Source organism: Crinia signifera, chromosome 3 (genome assembly GCF_055691185.1).
Source record: "Crinia signifera chromosome 3, ASM5569118v1, whole genome shotgun sequence".
In the NCBI taxonomy this organism is placed as follows: domain Eukaryota; kingdom Metazoa; phylum Chordata; class Amphibia; order Anura; family Myobatrachidae; genus Crinia; species Crinia signifera.
Genome location: NC_139219.1, coordinates 43,590,237 through 43,617,787, shown reverse-complemented (window position 1 = coordinate 43,617,787; position 27,551 = coordinate 43,590,237). Strand labels below are relative to the sequence as shown.

At 44.1% G+C, this 27,551-nt stretch overlaps 1 protein-coding gene across 1 annotated transcript in view; it reads right to left on the bottom strand.

The window, feature by feature from the left end:
* Positions 1 to 27,551, bottom strand: part of DYNC2LI1 (dynein cytoplasmic 2 light intermediate chain 1) — a 48,103-nt gene that overhangs the window by 12,958 nt on the left and 7,594 nt on the right. The window contains exons 3-11 of the mRNA XM_083175707.1: positions 23,435 to 23,469; positions 21,638 to 21,707; positions 19,271 to 19,359; positions 12,125 to 12,293; positions 5,768 to 5,836; positions 3,166 to 3,243; positions 1,167 to 1,243; positions 457 to 527; positions 278 to 375 (exon numbers count right to left, since the gene is read on the bottom strand). Of these exons, the coding sequence (XP_083031833.1) occupies positions 278 to 375; positions 457 to 527; positions 1,167 to 1,243; positions 3,166 to 3,243; positions 5,768 to 5,836; positions 12,125 to 12,293; positions 19,271 to 19,359; positions 21,638 to 21,707; positions 23,435 to 23,469 (756 nt within the window). The remainder of the gene's footprint in view (positions 1 to 277; positions 376 to 456; positions 528 to 1,166; positions 1,244 to 3,165; positions 3,244 to 5,767; positions 5,837 to 12,124; positions 12,294 to 19,270; positions 19,360 to 21,637; positions 21,708 to 23,434; positions 23,470 to 27,551) is intronic.

Sequence of the window (27,551 nt, the reverse complement as noted above, 5' to 3'; positions counted from 1 at the left end):
ATATCACTTCTCTCAAATCATCCCATGAATCACACAATGGGGCAGATGTATTAGGCCTTAACAAGAGATAAATGCAAGGGTGATAAAGAGAGAAAAAACGTCCAGCCAATCACCTGCTAACTGCCATGATACAGGCTGTGTTTGAAAAAAGTCAGTAAGGAGCTGATTGGCTGGACATTTATCTCTCTTTATAACCCTTACATTTATCTCTTGTTAAGGCTTAATAAATCTGCCCCAATGTTGTTCTGTGCAGAAAACTCTGCTCCAACTAGATTACCTTGGCAGTAAAGTATCTCTCATAAATCTTCTTCCATAACTCCATCGGTGTGCGTACATTACCCTGTCTCAGGTCACTGTCGGAGGCGGGAGGAGATCCTAAATATTGAAAGAGTTTTAGAACTTTATTTGCATCAGAGAACCCCCCCCCCCCCCCCCCCCCAACTAATAACAACTCACCAATCTGATTTAAGGAATCCAATCCAGCTGGAATAACAAGTGGTTTGTTGTGATCCACTGACACCAATCTGCTGCAGGGTCAAAATGATCAAACAGCAAATCTTACAATCACATAACAATGCAGTATTGTTCATTATCCCCATGTTTCATAAAATCTTGAACTAATCACTAGTTTTATTTTACCCCAAAAGCACTGGACTAATCAAGGGAGTTCAGAAAATGGGTAAATCAACAAAGTACATTTGCCATTTGTGGACATGTGCAGTACAAAATAAGCAACCAAATTTAGATCAAACCATTACGTTATTTTTACATAAAGAACTGCGACGTACAGTAGTATAGAACTGCGACGTAGTACAGAACTGCGACGTACAGTAGTACAGAACTGCGACGTAGTACAGAACTCCGACCTAATACAGAAATGCGACCTAATACAGAACTGCGACGTACAGTAGTACAGAACTGCAACCTAATACAGAACTGCAATGTACAGCAGTGCAGAACTGCGACCTAATACAGAACTGCGACCTAATACAGAACTGCGACCTAATACAGAACTGCAACCTAATACAGAACTGCAACCTAATACAGAACAGCAAACTAATACAGAACTGCAACCTAATACAGAACTGCAACCTAATACAGAACTGCAACCTAACACAGAACTGCAACATAGTACACTTTCCAGGAATCCAGAGTCCGTTCCTTACCTCTTGTCTTGTCCAAATGCCAAATGATTAACAAATGAACGTAATACACCTTTATGGCTTTCAGATTTGCTTGAGAACTACAAAAAGAGAATAAGACATATTTTGCAAGTGCATTTTGTTTAGATTCAGATTAGAGTTTTCATATAATGATTTTATAGTACACAGTTATCAAATGGCAGAATATGGTAAGCAATTTGGGGGCCGATTCTGGACCACAAGAAGTAATCTGAATTCAACCCCTGCCCAGACAGTTGGGGTTTGCGTATGTGCAAACCTCATCTGCGAACGGCCACAGCGTGTTCCTCACTTGCCGGGCAGTTCGAAGATGGGTGGGATGGGGGCGGCGCTGGGCCATGGGAATGCTCATCATTTTATGGGTGTCCCCATGAAAACGCTGGGCTTTCCCATGGGTACGCGGACGGTCTTCCGGGGGCGGGTGGCTGACATCAGATGACGTCAGCTGCCCGCCCTGTCTTCGTCCCGGCGGCTACATATATGTCAGCCTCAACTGACCATCGATTGATTTCTCCTGTAGCGGCAGCATGCGAGGGGATGTGTTTTTGTTACACATCCTCTTGCATGGTTGCAAGGGGGAATGGCGGCGGGGACGGGTATTCGTGCGGGCGGCGTTACATGGCTCGTCCGCACAAATTTTCACTGCTTAGCGAGTCATTCAGAATCACCCCCCTTAATGTATAATCAGTACAAGGTGAAGGACCTCAGGGTGGGCCCAACTGAGGTCCCTTCTGAGGTCCCGTCACCTTGTATTGAATATACTGTACTTTTCTCCATGGTGTACCTCCAACCGCTTTCATTTTAGAGTGGATTCATTTAGTGAATTATTTTACCTTTATTGGTTTATTCAGATGAGACTTTTCTGTGCAGATTCAAATTTGTTTTGTTTGAAATAGTATCCCCTACAGCATATTGTAATGCCATGATTTCTGTACCACAGATTCCAGTCCCCTAAATACATAGCTAACCTGGGTTTTGATTCATAGATGGATAGTTCTGCACAGCAGCTGTCTCTTAATACAGATGTAGCCACGCTCACCATTGCAGAGCAAACCACCATGTGTGACTTCCATGGGGACTGGCGCAATCCCATCGCCATGTGTGTGCGTCTCATAAAAAATGCATTGATTAACGATGTCACAGCTTGGAGTTCCTGTGCCGTTGTTGTGTCAGGTCAGGCAACGATGAGTGTGGCAACATCTGTATGTGCAAAATGATGGTGAGTGAGTGATGTGTCAAAAGGCTCGGGGGTAGATTTATTAAGCTCTTTGAAGTGATAAAGTGTCTGGTTTTTATCACCGGCCAATCAGCTCTTACCTGTCATTTTTCAAACCAAGCCTGTAACTTCACAGTTAGGAGCTGATTGGCCAGTGATAAAAACCAGACACTTTATCACTTCACTGAGCTTAATAAATCTACCTCTCAGCATCAGATCACCATTGTGACCATAGCTTGCAATGTTTGGTGGATCGGTCATCTGGGTATGCCTATGCTTACACAAAATGGCCACCTCCTGCCCGCTTGCAAGGCAGGTGGCAACCAAGAGTTGGAAGACGCCGACACTGGCCTTGCCACCCCCCATGGCAGTTTTTGTTAATGCAGGCAACGACACCCCCAGTACGGCTTCAGCAGTTCAATCATGCTGTGGTCTGGGGGCACTGCGTGTGTTCTCACATGATCATTCTACACATGCGAAAAACAGGGCCTGTGCATGGGTGGTCCAACAAATAGGAGATGAACTGTATGTAAAATATCGGGTTTCTGTATATATCTCTGAATCAGGCCCTTGGTTTTCAAACCTCTTAAATACACCTGCTAAAGGCATGCCATTATTTATTATTCCTGTGGCATGCTATTCTGCTTATATTTTTACTGAGTTGCATTTCCTCCTGTACTGTAGCGCACATGTATGATATGTATACAGAATGTATAAGGTCATGGAATTAAACATATTCATTAGAAGACTTATTTGAAATGTACAAACCAGTAGTGATGCTCCATAGTAATGGGAGACAAATCGCAGTGTTTTGCATATTATTTTTCTTTTTTCTGACTCAAAATCCTAAAATAAATAAAACTGTTAAAAAGAAAACTGGTATTTTGACAAGGTATATGCTGTCCCCATAGTTGGACTGTACGTTGGGAAAGTTATGGTGTTCAAAAATTCACAATGTCCCGACAACATACATAGGCAAATGCAGGGGAGGGTTCTGGTTGCCTGGAACCCCCTCCCCCCTCTTGGCAACAATAGCACTGGTATATAATATGATCACTAGAGCTGCCACCACATTATGCAGTGTAAGGGACAGAGCAGAGCTCCTGCACGTGCCTAGTGTACCAGCTTCTTCTACCACATTTACTGTATGTATGTATGTGTCTGAGCCCTCAAACATCGCAATGGACCAGAGAGCAGCTGCCAAGAGGAAGAGACAGGAGCCTGCCCATGAAGTGGGAGATTGTGAGCTTAGAAAGTGCAGCACTGGTTCTATTATGTTTGTGCATATATTTATTATATGTTTAACCTTTCCTGACAACTTATCTTATTTAAATGTTTGAAACAGCCCATACTATAGAGCAGCTGTAGTGATACATATTAATACTGTATTCCATTCAGTATCCAGTGTATAAAAATACCAATTTTCAGGGCTGTTAAAACTCCCCCAGACTCCCGTACTTACTCCAATGCACTGCAGAGAGAGATTTTGGATTACATTTGGAAACCCCCCTCTAAAAATCCTGCGTTTGCCACTGACATAGGCTGTGCTACTTAACCATTCTTTGCCATAGCCTGCAGGGTTACATTTCTGGGTGTCCCGTATACTGCTATATGAAGTAATGTTGCACATGATTGCATAGTCCGCTGGTGGGGAGTGAGTAAAGAGCAAGATTGTGCAGCTGGACAAGGTTAAATTCCACCACTGATTTGAAAAGTGATCGCAAAAGTAATATTAGTGAGAAGTACAATAAATCAAAGTAATAATAAATAATTAGAACGTTTTAGTGGGTTAATTAGAGGAGGCTGTAATAAGATAGTTGCCATGCAATGTTGGACCTGCTCACAAGACTACAGCAGAAATCTCCAGTGGGCCCCACTGGCCAAGGGTCTGTCCACTCCTATAAGGGTAAGGGGTGTACACACGGTGCGACTGCCTTGCTATTCGATCCCGATTTGATCAGGATCGAAGCGCACGGCAAGGAAAATGCATTCGATTTGGACTAAACAGTACAGATCTAGGGCAACACAGATGGTGTAATGGTTAGCCTTACTACCTCACAGCACTGAGGTCATGGGTTCTATTCCCACCATGGCCCAAACTGTGTGGAGTTTGTATATTCTCCCTGTGCTTCCGTGGGTTTCCTCCGGGTACTCCAGTTTCCTTCCACAATCCAAAAATATACTAGTAGGCTAATTAGCTCAAAGAAATAACCCTACAATGTCTGTGTGGGTGTTTATGTGGTAGGGAATATAGAGTGTAAGCTCCACTGGGGCAGGGACTGATGTGAATGTTCAAATATTCTCTGTACAGCACTGCGGAATATGTATGCACTATATAAATAACTGTTAATAATAATAATGATAATAATATAGTCTTGCCTGCACGTCTATATTTCTATGCTGCAGAATGGGACTGACTCGAAATTGAATGCGTCCGATTTTGCTTATATAAGCAAAATCTAATAGAAAAATAGACCACAATGAACCATGTGTACAGGGCATTAGACTGTGCCCTCAAACATTGTTACTCTATTGAAGATTTTGTAGCATGGTGGTTCAGTAACCATGGATAAACATGTGTGCATGGTTTGCTTCTACAAAAACTAAACCAAGGTCTGCTTTCCTTCCAATCACAGTGGTCAGTTACAGTACATCCCTGCCAATTGCGGCCAGTGATTGGAATGGCATCATCCGAACAGTAAGAGCTACAGATGATTGAATGTTCTGCACCTATAATAATGCAGTTCTCATTGAGTTTTAGACATTGTTCAGTCAGTCTCCTATCCCATGCACAGTGCATTATATAAACAGAATCACCACTATACAGCATTCCCAGGACTATTGTGTATTTACTACCATCAATCTGATACATAATACTGCATGCAATACCAGTATTTACTGCATATGTTTATAAAGAGGCCATGCACTCTCTAATACACGAAGGGCTATTTCACACGCACCGGCTCCTGCCAGGCGGCGAAATCCCGCACGGCCAGGAAGCCGTGCAGCACACAGTAGTTTACAATGGTGGGGATGGCCACAGTCCGGCAGCCATCCCTTCCAGTGGTGGGATCCAGCTGCAACCGGCCGGCCGGACTGTGTCCCTTATTAAGTACTGTATGCGGCACAGCTTCTTAGCCGTGCGGGATTTCGCCGCCCGGCAGGAGCCAGAGCATGTGAAATAGCCCTAAGGGTTGGATACCTTGGTCACTGCACCCCTTTCACACCAAGCCGTGACCGGGGTCATCCCGTTTATAACCCGGGTTTGAAACAGCAGTGTGAAGGGGGTATAAACTTCACACTATAACAACATGCTGGGCAGTGTACCAGATCCATTACCATACAATGAAAGAAACCTGGAATTGCTTACCTGGAATATATCATACTTGCTCCCAATAATTAGTAATGGCAACGGAAAGGGATCAATTAATTCTCTGTCCTATTTGGATTAAAAATTCAAGTTATTAACAGAATGCAAATATCATTTCATTCAATATAATCCAAAAGCACCTCAATGGCAAATGTGATGGGAACTCACATTAATGAGCTGTGACATTTTCATTACAATTCTTGTTTAATGTGAAATTTTAACATACACAGTGCCCTATGTATTAATGGGCCACACAGAGAAGGATATTTTAGTTAAAAGAAACATCAAGCTATGTATTAAGTGTAACTTTCAGTTAGGTGCCGTATTCAATGTGGCCGGCAAAGGGGTTAAACGGCGGGGATCGCCGAAAACAAACGATAACCGCAGCTCACAAAAATTATTGAATACACCCCAGAGCAGTAACCACTGACTGAGTTAGATCCCCACTGGATCAGATGACTTTTTCATATCTATGGAAGTCTCATCCAGAGTAATTCTGCCAGAGGTTGCAGGAGAGGAATCAAAAGATCCTTCTCCAGTAAATATGCATCCATGTAAGGATGGCATAAACTAGTTGTGGCTAATCTTCTAAAAAAAATCTCCTGCATTAGGCTGTTAGCACATAATCTTTCGTAAAATTATGCACAAGCTATCTTTATATACTTTAATGAAAAACATGCTTGATAAATTGGGGGTACTTGTGTAGTTTCTCTGTCTCTGAAACTTGGCAGCCTGCCAGAGGCTCTGTTTAACTGTGCGCGTGCCGCTCTAGCTCTGTCTGACTGTGCTCGTGCCGCTCTAGCTGTAAGCTACGTATTGACAGCTACGTTAACAGCGTAGCGGCCGGGGCCATCAGGGTGGCCGCATCCCGCGCTCCACCGCAGTCATGAAGCACTGCCCGGTCTCCCTGGATATGCCCCCGAACACCCACTGCTGGGGCAGGAGCCGTCCCACATTGCTCTTCCTCTTGACATAGAGGCTCTCGTCGACCTCGACGATATGACCCGGGCCTCCGATTCGCCGCTGAGGCTGCGCCAGCAGGTCCACCGTGCAGGCCTCCCTCATCAGATTATTATACTGCACTGCAGTTTTCTGTGAGATGTTCAGCTGCCGATCACAGAACTTAATGCTGGTCAGCTCTTCTGCCCAGCAATACAGGAAGCGGAGCAGGGTCACGAAGGTGAGACCCCAGAAACCACTGCGCGGACCTCACGCTCACCTTTTTGCGGCAGCTGCGAATGTGGCAGCGCCACATGCGCTCTTTCACGCTGAGCCTCATGGGGTGGCCATTGGGGCAGGTCTGGGTCTGCGGCAGGAACTGGCGGGCCTGCAGGAAAGCCACCGCCTCCTCTTCCGTCTGCGGCAGACTGAACAGCGTCAGACGCTCCATAGCCATAGTCAGGTTCGCCACTGCCATTATGCACCTCCGTCTCTCACTAGTGCTACTACTGACTGACTACGCTAGCTGCGTAGAGCTCTGACTGACTACGTTACGCTGTCCGCGCGGGGCTAAGCAGCAGACTGTGCGCGCGAAGTGCCGGGAGTGTGAATTCAGATGCTAAAAGCGCCTAAAATGTTAGCGCCTACATTATAATAATAATAATAATGATATTTATATAGCACTTTTCTCCCAATAGGACTCAAAGTGCTTAAACACACATTGTCTTTACAGCTCGAAATACAAAACAAGCTTAACAGTAGATGTCAGTGAAATGCTTGAGTAAATAAGTATGTCTTTAGTCTATTTTTAAAGGATTCTATAGTGGGCGCTTCTCGCACTGTGCGAGGAAGAGAGTTCCACAGAGTTGGAGCAGCAAAGTTGAAAGCTCGACCCCCAGATGAATTCAGGGAGATTCTGGGTACTGTTAGTAGTCCTTCTTCAGTGGATCGTAGTAATCGAGTAGGACAGTAAGGGATCAGCAGCTGTTGCAGGTACCTTGGGCCCTGGTCATGTAGGGCCTTGAAAGTGAGTAAGCCAATCTTAAAAACGATTCGCCATTTTACAGGTAGCCAGTGAAGGGCGTAGAGAATGGGAGTTATGTGGCAGGAGTGGGGCTGGTTAGTTAATAGTCTGGCGGCTGCATTTTGTACCAGCTGCAAGCGGTGCAATTCTTTTGCTGGAAGACCCAGGTAGAGAGCATTGCAGTAGTCTAGTCGTGATGATATAAATGCATGTATGACTTTAGGAAGGTCTTCTGAGGGAATTAAATGCTTGATTCTGGCTATGTTTCTCAGATGAAAGAATGAGGATTTGATTGTGGCTGACACCTGATGTTTAAGTGTCAGGCCATTATCCAGGACAACATCAAGATTCCGCACATGATCAGAGTTTTTGGGGACACCCTCTTTGGTAGCGGTGTGCCGGGGTGTGCGGTTTAGAAGCCCCGTTTGTGTCCTGTTGACACGGTACATTTCATTACATTACAGCTAGAGTGGCACGCGCAGCGCTACGTTACATTAAATTACATTATAGCTAGAGCGGCACAAGAGCCTCTGGCAGGCTGCCCAGTTTCAGAGACAGACTGTGCGGGCGACGGCGCCGTGAAACTACACAAGTACCAAATTGGGCCCTTAGAGTGTATAGCTCATCATTACCAGTATTAAACACAAATAAAGGTCTACTAAAATACATATATGTGCAAGTCAATATTAGATGAGGTTCTAAGGAGGGCTGGTTGACTTGTACCGCAATGCTCTAACTGCAATGAAAATACCAGGAACCTTCCCTAATAAAACTCTCCGACAGTAGCCATAACAGTGCCAACTAACAATACAATTCTATCAATACAAGAATGTACTGTATAGCAGCCAACATTTTACAGTCAGGCTAATCATGATGTCAATCAAATTAAAATAGAGTGGTAGGAACGCTAGTGCATATATTTTAGTCTAGTCCCACTATTCAGCAATTATGATGAAGATTTTTTACTTGATCAAAAATATTACTAAGACCTCGCTTCCAATATCTCCTAATTGTAATCCTGCATTGCCCCCCCCCCGAGGTTCCTGGACACTGTATCTACATTATAAGACATGTTCTCATAGCAACCCAAGCTGCTATTGCTCAATATTGGAAGAGACCAGACCCCCCTCCTCCCCTCTCACCTGCCCAAGATTCATGCAGCTATCCAATGCAGTGGAAACTATTGGATTTAAATATTTCATGGCTCCAAACTTCCCCCTGACTAAATGGTTACTCTGGTCTATTTATTATGAGTCCCGTTTAGCGTCCCGGCATCCTTATTTTTCCTATTTATACTGCTCTCTGTTGGCGGAGTAATTGGGCCCCCAACCTACTGCCTAGATACCTTTATTAAGTCTTCGCTAACCTAGAAACTGATTTTATGTGCATGTTTTTTTTTTGTTTTTGTTTTTATTAAATTTTACATTTACTCATCCCATGGCCTCTGATTGTATGAGACTATGATGATTACCATTTGTCTGAGGCTAAATTTGGCATCACCCCTACCCTGTGCCCCTTTTAAATTTTTCTTCCCACCCCCCCCCCCTTTTTTTCTCTTTCATCATGTTTTATTTCATTTTAAAATGTACCAATGTTATGTGTGCTTTATGTTAAATGCGGAATTGATCTCTACATACTATTATTTTTAGATATTTGCTATTTTCTGCATACTCTGTAATGCAAAAATTTCTCTAATAAAAATACTCAGTTAAAAATAAAAAATAAAAGAATAATGTGACTGCCTTGAAGAAGAATTGGTGATGTGGAATCCAAAAACAACATAATGTGGGAAATATATATTAAAACGGGAAAAAGTAAGCGAAAAGGAAGTAAAATGAAGAAAAAATGGCAATTCTCTGTCCTGAATGGGGTATAGTCTGGAGAATCTGTATACAAACTAATCTAAATTCTATTCCCAAGAAGAGAGTGCAAAATGGGGTGAATACAGGAGGAACGGCCATTAAGAAACAATATCATATACACCGATATGAACCTTGCACATGGTAACTGCATCTATGCCAGTGCTTAGAGAGCTGGCATGGACAATCAGGAAAAGGTTCTCCATTGGCAATCTCCCATTCATCTCATAGGTCCTGTTCCCATGTTCTAGTACAGTGGTTCCCAACCCTGGTCCTCAAGTACCTCCAACAGTGCATGTTTTGCAGGTCTCCACACAGAATCACAAGTGCTATAATTAGCTCCACCTGTGGATCTTTTCAAATGTGCCTGAATAATGAGTGCACCTGGCGGGTGAGCTGGAAAACGTACACTGTTGGGGGTACTTGAGGACCAGGGTTGGGAACCACTGTTCTAGTATATTGGGGTAAAATGACATGAGAATTCTTTCTAAAATGTTTAAATAAATATTGAATGTGTTGAGATTTGGGGACTGGAAAGTAACTGTTCGAAAGGAATGAGGCTCTCCAATCATATCAAGGTTTGTCTCCAAAAAGACAAACTCCCCTAGTGTCCAACAACACATAGCTACCCCCCATCAAACAGAGAGAACTGTGGGCAAGTTTCAGATGTGAAGACAATGCTGATGCTGTTTCTACTGCACATGTAGCTATGAATCGCATTGCGTCTGTGCCATGATGGATTTAAGATGGTCATATTGTGGATTTGAATGGCCAGTAAGTGAACATTTCTAGGAAATAATGGGGGTGAAGTGAATAAAATGCAGGTATGTCGTGTATGGGGCTAGCGTCATTGTCCTTGTACCCACTGGTTCTGGCCCTGGCTTCTTGGTTCCGATGGACATTCTGAGCAACCATAGGGTTGTGTCTTTGTAGTCAAGCAGCAGATGTTAGATGAGCGCGGCCTTGTTTGTCCATTTGGCAAAATTTTGATGCAGTCCTTTGTTTGGTCTATAGGCATGTCCAAACTATGGCCCTCCAGCTGTTGTGAAACTACACATCCCAGTATGCATTGCCATAGTTTTAGAGATTCCCTTATAGCAAAACTGTGGCAAGGCATGATGGGACTTGTACGTTGAACACAGCTGGAGGGCCATAGTTTGGACATGCCTGCTCTATTACAATAAAATATGATGTTTGACCATTTCACTATTGTGCTGCCAGAGATTCTTTCAGCATTTGTGCTGGAATTTAGGGTGTGTGTTAGACACTACCGTATTTGTGCATATATATATATATATATATATATATATATATATATATATATATATATATATATATATATATATATATATATATATATATATATAGAAACGGTATTCAATCAATGAAATGAAAGAAGACTGGAGGCGGCACTCTCAGTAAAACAGGTAACGGTGTATTAAAACATCAAAACGTCAAAATCACAGTGGAAAAAATCACAGTGGAAAACGTGTCAGCATATTGTGTCGACCGTTTCGGAGCATTCGCTCCTTCTTCAAGACTGCTGGCTGTGCAGTAACTTTCAAAAAATGTGCAGGTTTTTCTGCACATCACATTTTGTTTGAAATGTGACACGTTTTCCACTGTGATTTTGACGTTTTGATGTTTTAATACACCGTTACCTGTTTTACTGAGAGTGCCGCCTCCAGTCTTCTTTCATTTCATTGATTGAATACCGTTTCTATACCTATTTGTGGAAGGCACCCCCCTGCTGTTCAGATGTACCAAGTGCCGGTCTAAGCCTGCATATATATATATATATATATATATATATATATATATATATATATATATGCGTCTTAAACCACATTTGTTATGCATCATGGTATTGGACGGCCCCGGACAACTGCAATAATTTGTGCGTCGAGAAAGGGATCTGGTGCGGTCACATGAAAATACAGTAAGGGCATAAAGTTAAGAGCCTTTGAGATGTTCCTTATTTTGGACTACACGTATTTTTAAAATAAATGCCAAAAGTAAATAAAGCGCCTATGATTTGTTGGTGATTAATAGTCTCAGACTTATTTATAAACTTTCCCATATCGTTTATATATGTATATTTCATAATAAAAATACCTGAACACGTAAGCATACCTCCCAAATGTCCCACTTTTCGTGGGAACATCACGTTTTTTTGGGACGTTCCCGCATCCCCCCCGGGGCCGACAGTGTTCCGCGGTGGTGGTGGTGGGGCCCGCAGTTGGGAGTCCCCCCTGTCATCCGCATCTATTCTTGCAGCCTGAGGGACTGGAGACACAGCCAGCAGCTCATAGAGCCGCTAGCCAGGCTCCCACAGCAGTGAAAATGGGGGCGTGACCTTGCTGGAATATGCCACGCCCCCTTGCCGCTAGTTCACGTCCCAAAAAAATCGTGTCCCTCTACAGAGCAGTCCAATGTTGGGAGGTATGACGTAGGTGTGCAGACACATATAACAAATGGCAACTTCTGAGGACAACTCTAAGCTACCCCCCTTTTCTGACCATGCAAAATACGTACTGGATGGTCCTTTGGTATTCTGCTGCCTATGTCCTGCATTATGTGACTGGTTCCCTTGGAGTTTATGATTTTATTCACATGCTTCCTGGTGGCATGCAACAGGTTCTCTATTGTGTACCACAGTTCACTGGGCTGTGAAAGGTCAAGAACAAGTACAATAGAAAATGTCCTGTAAATTAAAAACAACCGTCAAATTACTTTAACATCAGTTTTTAAGAAAGCAGTGAAATTTCCAGCAAATATTCCTGAGAAACCATTTAACATAGGAAATAAAATAAAAGCACAATCATTAATTTTGAACGGGACAAAGCTTGAGCTCCACCTGCTGGTTACCTTCTGATAGAACACTTATTGATCACAATCGCGTGTCTTGGCAGCCAACAATATGACAGCAACCATATGATAATTCACATATCACATATAATAACTGTACAAAGAAGGGCAACTAAAATGGTGCATGGCCTACATCACAAAACGTACCAGGAAAGACTAAAAGATCTTAATATGTATAGTTTAGAGCAGAGAAGGGAAAGGGGGGACATGATAGAAACTTTCATATATATCAAGGGTTTTAACAAGGTACAGGTGGGAGACATTCTTCACAGGAAGAGGAGCAGCAGAACACGAGGACATGCACTGAAACAAGAGGGAGGAAGATTCAGGGGAAATGTGAGGAAAAATTACTATACAGAAAGAGTAGTAGATAAGTGGAATAGCCTCCCATCAGAGGTGGTAGAGGCAAATACAGTAGTACAATTTAAACATGCTTGGGATAGGCATATTGATATCCTTACAAAAAAAAATAAGGATCAAAGTACGGATTATTACCTGTTAGTACGCTTTCCTCTACTCCACCATGGCAGCCACATATGGGTTTTCCTCCAATTAGGTAGATATCTGGAAAGGGAACACAACAGCCAAAACAACTCCCCTAGACACGGCCCCCTATATAAGGCCCGCCCCTTCAGTACTCTGTGTCTCAATTATATAGCTTCCAATACATTTTTAAATCATATTAAGGGTGGGAAACTGCTGCCATGGTGGAGTAGAGGAAAGCGTACTAACAGGTAATAATCCGTACTTTCCTCTACCTCCCCATGGCAGCCACATATGGGTAATACCATAGCAATAATACAGTAGGGAGGGGCAATTCAAAGAAATAATAATTAGTACTTAAAAGGATACGAAGGTTATCTTCACCCCCTTATTCTCCTTTCTTTCCTTTCTTTTTTTTTTTTTTTTTTTTATATCACTGCACTAAGGATCTTCCTGCCCAGTTTCGCATCACTGGAGGATCCTACATCCACTCTGTAATGTTTTGAAAAAGTGTGCGCCGAAGCCCAACATGCTGCCTTACAAAGCTCCTCTATTGAAGCTGCCCCTTTTTCTGCCCATGATGCTGCCACAGCTCTTGTCGAATGGGCCTTAATCCCTTTAGGCACCTCCATTTTTCTTATTTTATAAGCTTCTGCTATGCATTCTTTAAGCCACCTTGCCAGTGTAGCCTTCGACGCGCCTAATCCCTTATTTTTTCCTTCCGTTACTAGAAAAAGCCTCTTTGACTTCCTCCAGCCTTCCACTCTTTGGAGATAAATTATTAATGCTCTCTTCACGTCCAGGGTATGGAGTCTTCTTTCCTTCTCATTCCCTGGATTAGCACAGAATGCTGGTAGCACTATTTCTTGGTTGATATGAAATTGGGACACTACTTTCGGAAGGAAATTAGGGTTAGTCCTCAACACCACCTTGTCCTCGAAGAAGTTAAGGAATGGTTCCTCTGCCCAAAGTGCCTGCAGCTCCGATACTCTTCTGGCAGATGTAATTGCGACTAGAAAAGTAACTTTCATAGTTAATTTCTTGATAGGTATTTCTTGCAGCGGCTCAAATGGCTCTTCCGTTAGCACATTTAATACTAAATTCAAGTCCCACGGGGCCATGGGGTTATGAAACTGTGGCCTTATCCTTCTTAGTGCCTGCACGAACCTCCTTACATACTTGTCTTCAGATATTTTTGTATCTAGCATAGCTCCCAGTGCTGAGATCTGAACTCTTAGTGAGCTGGCTGACAGCTTTTTCTCTAATCCAGCCTGCAAAAAGTCCAGAACTGTGGGTATTGACCTAGGGTTCCTATGCCCTGCATCGCAGAACTGAATATAAGTTTTCCATATCTTATAGTATGTAGTTGATGTATTAATCTTTCGTGCCTTAAGTAGCGTATTTATTACCTTCTGAGAGAAACCTTTTTCTACCAGTGTTCTGGTCTCAGTAGCCATGCCGTCAGACCCCAGTTGTCTGGCTGTGGCCTCGTGTAGTTCCCCTGTCTTAACAGGTCTTCCCTGTCCGGAATCCTCCAGGGTACATCCACCGACATTCTCATTACTTTCTGAAACCACGCTCTCCTCGGCCAGAAAGGTAATACTGCTATCACCGTTGTCTCCTCCCTTTGTATTTTGTTGAACAACCTTGATACTATCGGGAACGGAGGGAAAACATACGCCAGGCCTGTGTCCCACTGTGCCGTCAGAGCATCCACCTGACTTGCTCCTGGCTCCCAATGCCTTGACATGAAGATGGGTACTTTGGCATTGGCTCTTGTGGCCATGAGATCTATAACTGGGCATCCCCATCTTCGTACTAGGAGTTGAAAGACCTCCTGGGACAGCTCCCATTCTCCGGCTTTTATTGCCCTTCTGCTCAAAGCATCTGCTGCCTGATTTTGTTCTCCTGCTATGAACACTGCCGTGATGCTCTTTACGTGTAGTTCTGCCCATTGCAGCAGCTTCTCTACGGCCTTCATCATACTTCGACTCCTTGTCCCTCCTTGCTTGCAGATATATGCTACCACTGACTTGTTGTCTGACCTGATTATTACCTCCTTTTTGTATAGCCTGTCTCTGAAACTTTGACATGCTAGATACACTGCATACATTTTTCTTAGGTTGGAGTGTAACTGACTGTAGAACTTGTTCCATTCTCCTTGCGTTGCTTGTTCTTGGCAAACCGCTCCCCAACCTGATTGGCTGGCATCGGTTGTGACGATAACCTGCTCGCCTATTATGAATGACCTTCCTTTTGATATTCTTCTTGGATTCATCCACCAGCGCAGATCTTCTTTTGCCTTCTTTGATATATGCACTTTTTGTGACAGATTCTTCCCGTCTCCGTCCCATTGTGCTAACAGGCAATTCTGAAAGGCCCGCATGTGAAACCTTGCCCAATTTATGGCTTCTAATGCGGCTGACATAAGTCCTAGTATTCTTACACAGAAGCTTTTATGGCCGCCCCGGAGGTCATATATTGTTTCCGTAGGCACATTTCTAATTTTCTTTCCATTGAGTCTCTAAACACATTTACGTCTTCCAAAGGAAGAGTGGTTTTTCTAGAAATACGGGCAATAGCTGCGTCGACCTTGGGTACTATTTCCCATTTTTTAACTTGCTGATCCTCAAATGGGTACATTTTCATAATCCTTAAGGGAACAGCCACCTTTTTATCTGGACTATTCCATTCCTCTTCCACAATGTCCTTCAATGGTTTGGACAAGGGAAACGTTTTACATTTCTTCTTCTTATCTTTGAACAGAAGATCTTGTAATTTCCCCTCTTCCTGAGGGTCCTCTATCTCTAAGGACTTATTGATCAGTCCTAATAGATTCCAGTTCAGCTTTATCGGAGGGAAGTTCACCTTCCTCTATTTCCTCCCCTGCAGCTATGCCTTCCGCCTGTTCAGAACCATCTGAATCTTCTGACGGGGGTTCTCTGGGTCTCTTTTTGGACATTTTTTCCAAATCACCCTTTGATACAAAGGTATCAGCTGATGCTGATCTAAGCATAGACACCAGGTCATTCATTTGTTCTGGTGCCAGAAACTGCACTCCTTTGCATTTGTCACACACTGATCCAATTGCCTTGTCAGGTAATACTTTGTCACAAACTGAACATTTCCCTGTATGCAGTTTCTTATGCTTCATCTTTGTCTCCGCTTTTTCTTTACTTGTTTCTCTGAAAAGCACAGAGACAACACCCATCTCAATAACATTCAATATGAGCCACAAGAAAAATATGAAAAAAGTACTCCGGGAAAAAATATATCCCCTGGCTTACCCTGCCTTAGGAGTTTGTTTTTTCTCCTCCTCCATAGTGCCACTGCACACTCTAATAGATGAAAAGAGACAATGGACTATAATTCCGTGTAAGAATGGAGGAGGTAAGCCAGTGCCCCAGCAGCGCTGCTACTTCCTAGGGCCTTACCTGGCCAGCTGGCAACCACGGACCGACTACACTTCCGTCACCTGGTCCTGCGTAATCCCCCTCCTGATAGCAGCGATGTACCCGGCGCTGTCTCCATATCAGCGTCCTCCTTAAGTAGCCGGTTTCCCGCGCTAGCCCCGCGTCATCACTCTGCACCACGACTCTCCGCTGACGTCAGACGCCACCGTACGTGCGTACCACGCTCCCGCCAGACGCCGCGACCATCAACAGTGCTTGCACGCGCCGGCTGCCTCGCGCGAACTGCACCCAGCTCCTGCTGATTCCTGACACCAACGCTGCCGGAGGGGGAACGTACCAAGGTACACGCATATCCCTGACTGCACAAAGCAGCGGGCGCCTAGCTTCATCTCCCCACTACACTAGGTAGCGGGAGAACCATATTCCTTGCCCAAACCCTAACTGCACTAGGCAGCAGAGAAGGCTCTTCACAGGGTAAGCCTTCCATCTACCCGGAAAGGGAAAAAAAGACACAGAGCACTGAAGGGGCGGGCCTTATATAGGGGGCCGTGTCTAGGGGAGTTGTTTTGGCTGTTGTGTTCCCTTTCCAGATATCTACCTAATTGGAGGAAAACCCATATGTGGCTGCCATGGGGAGGTAGAGGAAATATGGTTTGCGGTCACATGTTTAAAAAAGGGGCATACTAGATGGGCCAAGTGGTTCTTATCTGCCGTCTGTTATCTGTTTCTATGTTTCGATGTAATACATATTGCGGTACTCTTTACCTAGAAGGGCGCCCACGATTTTGATCTTGGGCATCGTAAGGGAAAAAAATCGCGATTTCCCATAGGGAACAATGTTAAATGTCCCAATTGACCCGATTTTCCATAGGGAACAATGTTAAAATGCCCACAAAGGCCAAATAGGCACCCTGAAGTGTGAAATGGCCCCCCCAATTGTTAACGCCACCCCACGATCAACATCAACCCGAAGCGTGGCGAGCGCAGCGAGCCCACGAGGGGCGGCGGTACGCGTCCTCCGACCTTTTCATGCCCCCACTATCCACGTCGGCGTGGAGTTGAGAATAGAAAGTGTGGCGAGCGCAGCGAGCCACCGAGCCCGAAGCGTGGCGAGCGCAGCGATCCCCGCGAGGGGACGCGGACACCTTCACAGGTATACGCGTCCCCTCGCGGGCTTCACAGGTGTCCGCGTCCGCTCGCCACACTTCGGGCTCGGTGGCTCGCTGCGCTCGCCACACTTTCTATTCTCAACTCCACGCCGACGTGGATAGTGGGGTATGAAAAGGTCGTAGGACGCGTACCGCCGCCCCTCGCGGGCTTGCTGCGCTCGCCACGCTTCGGGTTGACGTTGATCGTGGGGTGGCGTTAACAATTGGGGGGGCCATTTCACACTTCAGGGTGGCTATTTGGCCTCTGTGGGCCTTTTAACATTGTTCCCTATGGAAAATCGGGTCAATTGGGACATTTAACATTGTTCCCTATGGGAAATCGCGGTAATCGCGTCGGTCGCATCGCATGCGATTTTTTGGTACATGCGATAACCGCGATGGGCGCCCTTCTAGGTAAAGAGTACCCATATTGCTGTCATAGATATGGCAATTGAAAACAACCAAAAAGGAAAAATATACATCCAACCCAATATAACTAACCAATAGCAATATTATACAGATAAGAACGCTCAATATCCTCAAAACCTTTTCATTGACTACTATCTAATTAGAGTGATCTGCATCAGAAAGGTAACAATGTCACCCAGACCACCCCAGAACATGCAGTCGCTGGTGATAATGTCGATTTGCCCATCACACCCCTCACCAATCCATTCTTAATGCCGCTGCTAGGCTTATCTTCCTCTCTCGCGTCACTACCTCCGCCTCCCCCGACTGTCTATCTCTTCACTGGCTCCCCATTCCTTTCCGAGTTCTCTTTAAACTCCTCACCACCACCTACAAGGCTCTCTTCTACATCGCTCCTTACCTCTCTTCATTGATCTCTATCCATACTCCCGCCCGTCCTCTTTGTTCCACTGCCGACCGCCTCCTGACCTCTCACCTAATCACCTCCTCCCACTCCCATGTCCAAGACTTCTCTAGCGCTGCCCCCCTGCACTGGAACAACCTCCCACCACCCATCAGACTTTCCGATTCCCTTACCTCCTTTAAGCACTCTCTCAAAACCCACTTCTTCCGACTAGCCTATCCCTCCTCCTCCTATCCTGACTACCCAACCCCTCCATCCGTTCCTACTATTCCTTTTGTTTTTCGTTCGTCCACCTACCTCCTTTTAGTATGTTAACTCTTATGAGTAGGGCCCTCCTTCCTTACGTACTCACCCTACCCCTTTACCTCACCTGTGCTCCTGTCCTGTTCTTCCCTTCCTCTACTTCATCTTCAGTCTCCTCGACAATTTCTACACCTACTTCAGAATTGATGCTGATTTTAGTTCTACCAGCTATACCCCTATTTATGCTGTATTTTATCAACACACCCTGTACATTACCTTGTAATTTGTTTTTATGTTTGCTATGTACGGCGCTGCGGACACTTTGTGGTGCCTTATATATAAACAAACTACTTCTACTACTACTACTATTTGACTGCACGTTCAGACAAAAGGGGGGGGGGGGGTGTCAAAGATCCGCAGGAGCACACATCATTAACAATAGTAGGTACATACTAAACTATATGAATGATAATATCATTAACGATATTGTCTTCTGTCTTCTGATGGGGCAAAGAGAACAAGGGGGTGGAAATGTGAAGATGGACAATGATCTGAGGAGCTTGAAAACTAACAAGTACACTCGAAACTGTAGTTCCCAGCTCCCTTTGAGTCTAGCCATCACAACCCAAATCAACCCTTAATCTTCACCTCTCACCTTCGTTTTATGAAGGTGATACGTACATATTTTACTTACCCAATGTTCTCACTGGTTATTGGAATAGGTATTAAATCCATTAATGATGTCCCACCGCCAAGTTCCCAAAAATGAGCAATGTCCTTTGGCTGAAAAAAGAAGTTCCAGAATACAGGAGTATATTCAGTTATCAACAGGAGAACAGAAGACTGACCAATACTACAAACTAGAGTGACCATAAAACACCACCATAAAGTACAATATGTCTATCATATAACACATGGATTTAGTGCATTGCATTAGTCACAGATAATGATAAATGTCTGTACAATGCTCTGAGTCACAATATGCCCAGTATTAATTATTACAAGTTATTCATATAGCGCACACATATTCCGCAGCAGGGACTATTTGCCATTCCCATCAGCCCCTGCTCCAGTGGATCTTGCAGCCTATAATCCCAATAACATGGGCAACGACACATACTAGCGATAGGTCTTATATTTTAGCAGTAGCTTATTAACCTATTAGTATGAGTAGAGTGTAGGGTGAAACCATATCCAGAGGTATCCCACACAAGCACGGAGAGAATATATAAATCCAGCTATTAAGGATTTTTTCCTACAGATGCTTACATAATACAATAACACCTTACCTGCAACCTCTTTCTGATAAACTTTACAGGGGATATTACACGTTTTCTAAATCGTCGCTGGTTGACATTTTTTCAACAATTTATTTTTTGTTAATTTAATTTTGGAGTGTAGGATTGGTATCTCCTGTGCTTTGATAAAGCTGTCCTTTACACAGTGAAACCAGGGGTTAAAGTAAGGGGGAACTAGGTGGAACTGAGTTCCACCACCTCTAATGGTGAGGTGGAACATTTTAACCTCCACATTGGCCCTGCACAGTAATTCTATCAGAAAAGCATTCTAGTTTGCCGGGGGATGCTAAAAACCGTACCACTGGCCCTGTTTCTGCCTAATGGGGGAAGGGGAGGGGGGGTAATTAGGTGGCATAGAGAAATGAGTTCCCCCACCTCTGCATGACCACTTTAAGCCCTGAGTGAAACGCGTCAGAAGTTTATCCTACAGAATCCTGGAACCCACTCTTTACATCTGCCCATTTGGATCTAACCGGAATAGCCCTATATCACCTTCACCCACCTCAGCGCAGGAGATACCAATCCTACACTCCTACACCGCCAGCCATCCTCCTCTGGTGAACTGGACCCATTCTTTGGACCAGCCAGATAAACACCGGGCCAGGAAGCAAAACATCCGAGCGGTGCTGTGCCTACATACGGTGAACGGTAAATGTCTACCCCCATTCCCGCCCTTCTTTTTTTTAGGGGAACCTAGGGCATAATAGGAACGGACAGATCCACTTATTTTTCATTGAGACATTCCAGGAATTCGAGAGGTTGCTTTTTCCATATTCTAGTGCACTAGCAATTTTTGAATGCATTCTGGATAGTTATATCCGTCATATTGTTTTATATACATCTTCAATTGGTCAAATCATGTTTATTACAGTATGTTTTCAGTGTAAAATCAGTCCAATTGATTTTTAGCAATATTTAATTCATTATCTAGCACTGCTTCTTCACTTCTTTGTGTTTGCTTCATATCTCCAGCTGAATGAAAACCTAAGCTAATAAAATAGTTACAGTAATACGTTTATCTATATGAATGGAACGAAGTGTTCTATACTGATTATAGATGTACAGAATTCCCATTCTTATCTTATGCAGTACAAATGTCTGCAAAAAAAGACTATCTTTCTGACTAAACCCATATCCGCAGCTTTATCTACAGAGCAAGATCTGATAATCATGTTTTTACCTTGCGTTAAACTCACTGACAGCAACGTGCCATGACCTAGATGATAGTCATTACAGTATAAAGCACCATGCATGCCTATGAGGAGGACCATAAAGAGGCCACGTGCACATATATACATAGGTCAGGAACTGCCCTGTGAAATCTAGCTGTCTACAATAAACAGCAGAGGAAATAATATAGAAGTAATATGTTACATATACGTTTTATTATTTTTTATCGGCGATTACAAAAGTGATGTCATCATTACAGAGAACGATGTGAATAGAAAACAGTGTGCCCCAGAAGTGTTGGCATTAGTGGGGTAGCTTGTTAGTACAAAAACTAGAAAAAATGGCGTGCAAAACAAAATCACCCAGTTAGAGGCCGTATTTATGTGAAAGGTCAGTGTCATGTGACAAGATGACTAAATAAATTGAAATGATCATGCGTTACGGTGGTATGCAGATCATTCGCACATAGTCATGTGACCTATTACATAATATTATATATGCTAATTTTACATTTGCGTCCAAAACATTTTTTTTTTTTTTTTATAAACTCACATTTAGAGTCCGCTGGGGTCAGTAGTATAGCAGATACTTACTGTATTGTGACCTTTTGCTCTACGACCAAATGTGTATTCCAGTGCTAAAGTGGGTTTTGGAGCTTCATCCCTAAAACAACAACAACATCATCATCATCATCATCAACAATAATAATGATGATGATAAAAATAATATAAACATACAAACAGAGGGGTCAATCCAGTTCGAGCTACGAGATACAAGGGGCAAGCTGCCGTTATCTCTGTGAATTCTCATTGCAAATTAATTTCGCAATCCAATTAGCAACTTGCATTGAACTAGTCAGAAGGGGTGTACAGACGGTGCGAGGCATAGCGATTATGACTATGCCCATTTTGACTTAGCTCATGGCCAATTTTGACTAAGGCCATGGGTGAGTTGGCCATAGGCCAAAACCATACACTGTGTGACATAGTCAAGTTACCTTGCTTGGACAGTCTACTGTATTTTATCTGGGCGATAACGACGCTGTGCATTGCTATCACCCACAGTGTACACACTGTACGATTCTGACTAACCTTGCTAGGCAATTATGACTATATAGTCAAAATTGCCTAGTACATCTCACTGTGAGTAAGAGATTGTACTGATATCCTAATTTTAAGGTTAAAATTTGCAATTTTTTATGATCTGCTCCCTCGCCTGTACATGTAAAGACACGGAGCGAGTCATTAACGACCCGCGGGAGCGCGCAACTGGCATTGGTGGGTGCATACACCCTGGGTGATATACTAAGCGATATCGCTTAGAAGGGCTGAAATGAGCGATATCGCTTATAAGGGCTGAAATGAGCGATATCGCTTAGAAGGGCTGAAATGAGCGATATCGCTTATAAGGGCTGAAATGAGCGATATCGCTCAATTTTATCAACCACTATGTAAAGTCCAAACTCCTACTGTGAAATGCACAGATGTATACATTGAAATGATTATATAACAGAACAGTTTTTCCAATTAGACTCATCTCTGTATTACATGATATCCCCAGAAAAAGCACTTGGGCCACATAACACAGAAAATAAGTGAAGAGCTCAGGGTAAGAACTGTGACAGAGAAGGCATGGGTGGCAAACTGCGGAAGTCCCTGGTATATAACTCCCATAGCTCTGGTAGCTGAAGCAAGATGTATAAAGGTCCATACACACTGGGAAATTTTGCTCAGCGTGTATGCTGACCAATGATGGTTGTCTTTCGTCCATTTAAACGAATTTTCCCCTGGGTGCAGGACACTATGGAAAGCCGTCCACTCCGTCGCTCATCTGCTGGTAATACCAGCAGATGAGCGGTTGGAGCAGCAATGATGCGGTAGCGGGCATCAACGGTCACTGCTCATCACTGCATCTGCCACTACAAACTGGGCAGATTTCAACCTCAAAGCAGCTCAAACTAGTAAACTGAGCGGTTTTCAGTGTGTATGGGCCTTCTGTATTAAAGATGTTCCACTTTATTTGAAATTTTGTGCATATTGCTATTAGGGGATGTTGAATGTTAAGTTCAAATTGTATTTTAAATGGAAACATAATTCTAAGAACAAAAGGTCAAAGCTCAAATCTCTCAAGATGTAAAAAAAAATAACAATAAAAAAAAAAAATGCTGGAGAAAGAAAAACAGTAGCACACGGGGGCTTTATTGTACAAAAATATGTGCTTGCTTCCACGCAGGTAAGGGGGTAATCAATACTGTAAAGCTATGAACATTCCTACAAGGTCATTTTAGGTATAAAACACAAATACAATATTTTACATCGACCTTGCTTCAAATCGCAATTACAAAATGGTGTAGATATTGTGTTTTCTTGGACTGAGCCATAAACATGTACCTGTCAGTGCATCTGAGGATAATGGTTGTTTTTCCCTGTAACACAGGCAAGGACAAAATAAAATCAATACAATAATAATAATAATAATAATACTATACAATGGTGACAGTAAACCAAAAGTCACTGATCTTTAAGATGGTCTAGTCTAGTAATTTACAGTACATTAAAAAGTCTTCACTGTTTGCTATCATACAATTACTTAAACATCTAGGGCGCATTTAGTGCCAATTCAAAGTGACACCCATGATGTTTCTTTGAGACATCGTTAGAACACTGGCAACAGCACTCTAAAGCTCCCTGATTCTGCCACTATATAGCATATGTTAGTTCAGAGGGGTAGATTTATTAAGCTTGGTGAAATGATAAACTGTCTGGTTTTTATCACCGGCCAATCAGCTACTACCTGTCATTTTTCAAACCAAGTCAGTAGCTTCACAGGTAGGAGCTGATTGGCCGGTGATAAAAAAAACAGACAGTTTATCACTTCATTGAGCTTAATAAATCTACCCCTAAGGCACATAGGTGTCTTTTATTACTTTCCATATGTGTGAGAAGGAGAGTACAGGCTGGAACTATGGGGTATATTTATTATTAGGTCCATAACGATCATTATGTATGCAGGTTCGTTTCATCACTTTATCGTGGTGAAGCTCATTACCTGCAATCGTGTTCGTTATGGGAGTGCATTATCCCCTGCTGACGGGGATACGCTTTCTCCCATAAAGTATGTGCGCTCCCCCCTGCTGCCAAGTACTGCGCATGCGCCCATTACCATGTCTTGCTATGTGTACCCGGGGCATGCACAGATGCATCCATCGCATGGCGGGGACCAGCAGGCGCCGGGGAGAGAAACCTCTGTCAGCCAGGGAGAGGACCAATAAAGTTTATTTTAATATAAAAGAACTGGAGAAGCTTACAGCGCTGGAAAACCTGGCGTTATGGAGAAGGGGAAGAGAGAGACAAAGTGCTCATAAAGAAGACTCTTAAATTTGGTATGTGCAATGCGCGTTGTACTAAAACTAGTACATGCGCTAACTCGCCACCCCCCGCCGTTAAAGTACCCGCACAGCGGGTTTGATAGATGAGGGGAAGCGCTATCCCCTGCTTTAGCACACAGGAATAGCTCATATGCCCCACAGCGCCGGTACATAAATCTACCCCTGAGTGAGAAATGGACTGTACAGGCTGGGTCTATATGAGAGGGGGAGGGTACAGACTGGGACTATGTGAGAGGGGGAGGGTACAGACTGGGACTAGGTGAGCCACCACAAGAGGGATAAGCAGGTCTCCTGGGACAAATTGAATGCCTGTGATTTCAGATGGAGGTGCGGCCGGTTCCACCGGCGAAACATCTCCAGTTGCAGCGGCTGGGAATGAAACTGACCTAAGTCCATCATTTCGAAGGAGGAGACCAGTTTTCCCAACACCTGCATGCAGAGATGAAAAGAGACTCCACGATGTTTGAAGAAAGATTGAACAGTGTGGAGAAGATCTGCCCTCTTGTCATCTGGCAGGAAGACTCTCTGGGCAACTGTGTCCAACTGAGCTCCCAAATGTAGCAAGTTCACGGAAGGAGAAGTGCTGGATTTTGTACAGTTGATCATCCAACCATGGGTACGCAGAAGTGTTAAGAGGAGATGAAGAGCCTCAGGAGACTGGGCCAGCAAAAGGAGGTCGTTCAGGTAAGGGTGGATGCAAACTCCCTGCTGGTGAAGAGTTGCCCTCATCACCTTCGCAAAAACAGGTGGTGCGGTTGACAAACTGAACGAAAGAGCCCAGTACTGAAAATGACTGCCGCACAAACTGAAGGAATTGCTGGTGAGACTGGCGTATTGGGATATGTCCCCCAGTTCCAACAAGTGATGGATGGATCTGAGAGACTCCATTCTGAATCTCGGCACCTTCAAGAACAGATTCAATTGTTGGAGGTTGAGAATGGGTCTGAAAGATCTGTTGGGCTTCCTGTCCAAGAACAGGTTGGAGTAGAAACGCACCAGGTGTATTACTGATTCTTGTAAAAGAGAGGTGATGGCAGACTGTAAGTCAAAAGCCTTGATGGCATCCTTCGGCAGATCTGTGGTGAAGAATTGTGTCAGGGGATGCCTCAAAAAGGCGTATCCCTGTGAGACAATTTCTAACATCCACGAGTTGCTTGTGGTAGAGCTCCAGGTACTGGGAAGTCTAAAAGACGACCACCTACGCTGGACAGCTCTCCAGGATGACCTCTGATGTCAGGCAGAGTGCTTGTTAGTTTGTTTTGGAGCTTGGCGCTTGCCCGACCAAGCCTGTCGGGTTTGGGTTTTTGGGAAGGAGGAGTGTAATCTATGGGATGCCTGACCTCTTGCTTTTGCCCTCTGGGCGGAAGGGCCGAAAGTACTGCAGCTTAGGCCTAGTAGTCCTTAAAGACAAGAAAGCCGTCCTGGAGTCCGCAATGGTGGCCACTATTTTGTCAAGCTCCAGGCCGAAGAACACAGCTTCCGAAATTGGCAGAGATTCTAAGGCCCGTTTAGATTTGTGATCTGCCTTCCAAGAGCCATAATGCAGTACGTATAGCGGATCCTGCATTGGTGAAAATGGACTTAAGGAACTGTTCCAGGTTCTTATCCACAGGGGTTTTGAGGGAAGTCAGATCTGGAATTGGCAGGGTGGTGTATTTAACCAACCATGCAATATGTGCGTCCACAGGAGGAGGTAATTCCCATGGCTTCCTGTCCTCTGCTAAAGCATAGAAGGAAGAAATACACTTGGCCGCAAGAAACTTTTATTAGGGTGTTTCCATGCCTCCCAAAAACCTCAATTAATTAAGGAGATGGGGGAAACAGCGCAGGGTCCTTCTTTTTTACTTTAAAAAGAGAAACCACCAAGGAAGAAGGAACATCCGCATCTTCAATCTGTAGCACTGAGCATATAGACTTTATAAGGGCATCCACTCTACCTTGTGTCATATGTTCCTCTAAGCTAGTGGGTGTCATCCTCCTGGGCCTCAGCCCAAGCGTCTTAAGCTGAGGACTCCTCCGACTGGGATTTCTCTATCTGTGAAAAGAGGGAAGACTCCCGTTTTAGTGTTTTACAATGGGTAGACGGTCAGAGAGTTGCAGGGAATCAGACACCTGAACTAGACCCTGTACTGACTGGGTTAGACCCTGAAGCCAAGTGTGCTTCGGCGCAGGCTGTGGGGCTGAGCCACCTGCAGCGCCTGTTGTGCAGAAAGAACAGAGGTGCGAGAGGCGGCCCATTCCGGTTCACGGATGACCAGCTCCTCGACAGCTGACGCACTGGGAGCCCCCACGGTGCAGCATTTACAGAGCCCTGTATGATCTGGCTCCAAACATGAGAAATTTTGCTTGCAAGTAGTGCAAGTAAATGCATGTAAATTAGGAGTAGGAGTGTGGTCAAGGCGCAATACTTTTATCCATTTTTACAGATTTGATACATTTGCGGCCTCTGATTCTCAGTTCGGCCATGCAGTTTTACATGGTTCTCATCACTCTCCCACCTGTGATGGGAGCTCTGGGACGTTCCCACTGTAAGGTATATTCCAGTATCCCCTGCTGGATGAATGAGAAAAGAGGATTCTGGTACTCACCGTTATCTTCCTTTCCCCAATTTCACAGGGGACACTGGGCACCCGCCCAGTGCTGTTCTTCCTGTTTGGGTAGGAGTTATTTGAGTGATTCTTGTTGTTCAGTTTTCAGTATGTTTTTCTTTTTACACCTGTTGTGTGTTATGTCTGTATTGTCTCTCTCTTTCATTCTCTGTTGGTTCATCCAGCTCTCCTCAGGCATGGTTTACTAAAGGTGCCCATACAAGGTACAATGGTGCTGTGCGATGCAATGCGCGCTCCCACGGGCATCCCATCGCACAGCACATAAAGTCTCTGCAGCCCGTGCTTTTTGAACTAGGTCCCAATCTCATCGCACGCAAATCGCATGTCAATCGCATGCGATGTGATGTAGTTCAAAACGCACAGGAATAATTGTACCGTGTATGGGCACCTTTAGACTGGCTTTGGGTAAGGTTTAAAGTGGAGGAACCAAAACACTACTAAGTTTGAAAGTGCCAGCTCCCAGTTACTACACATTCTATACCCAATGTAAGGTCTATTCCAGTGTCCCGT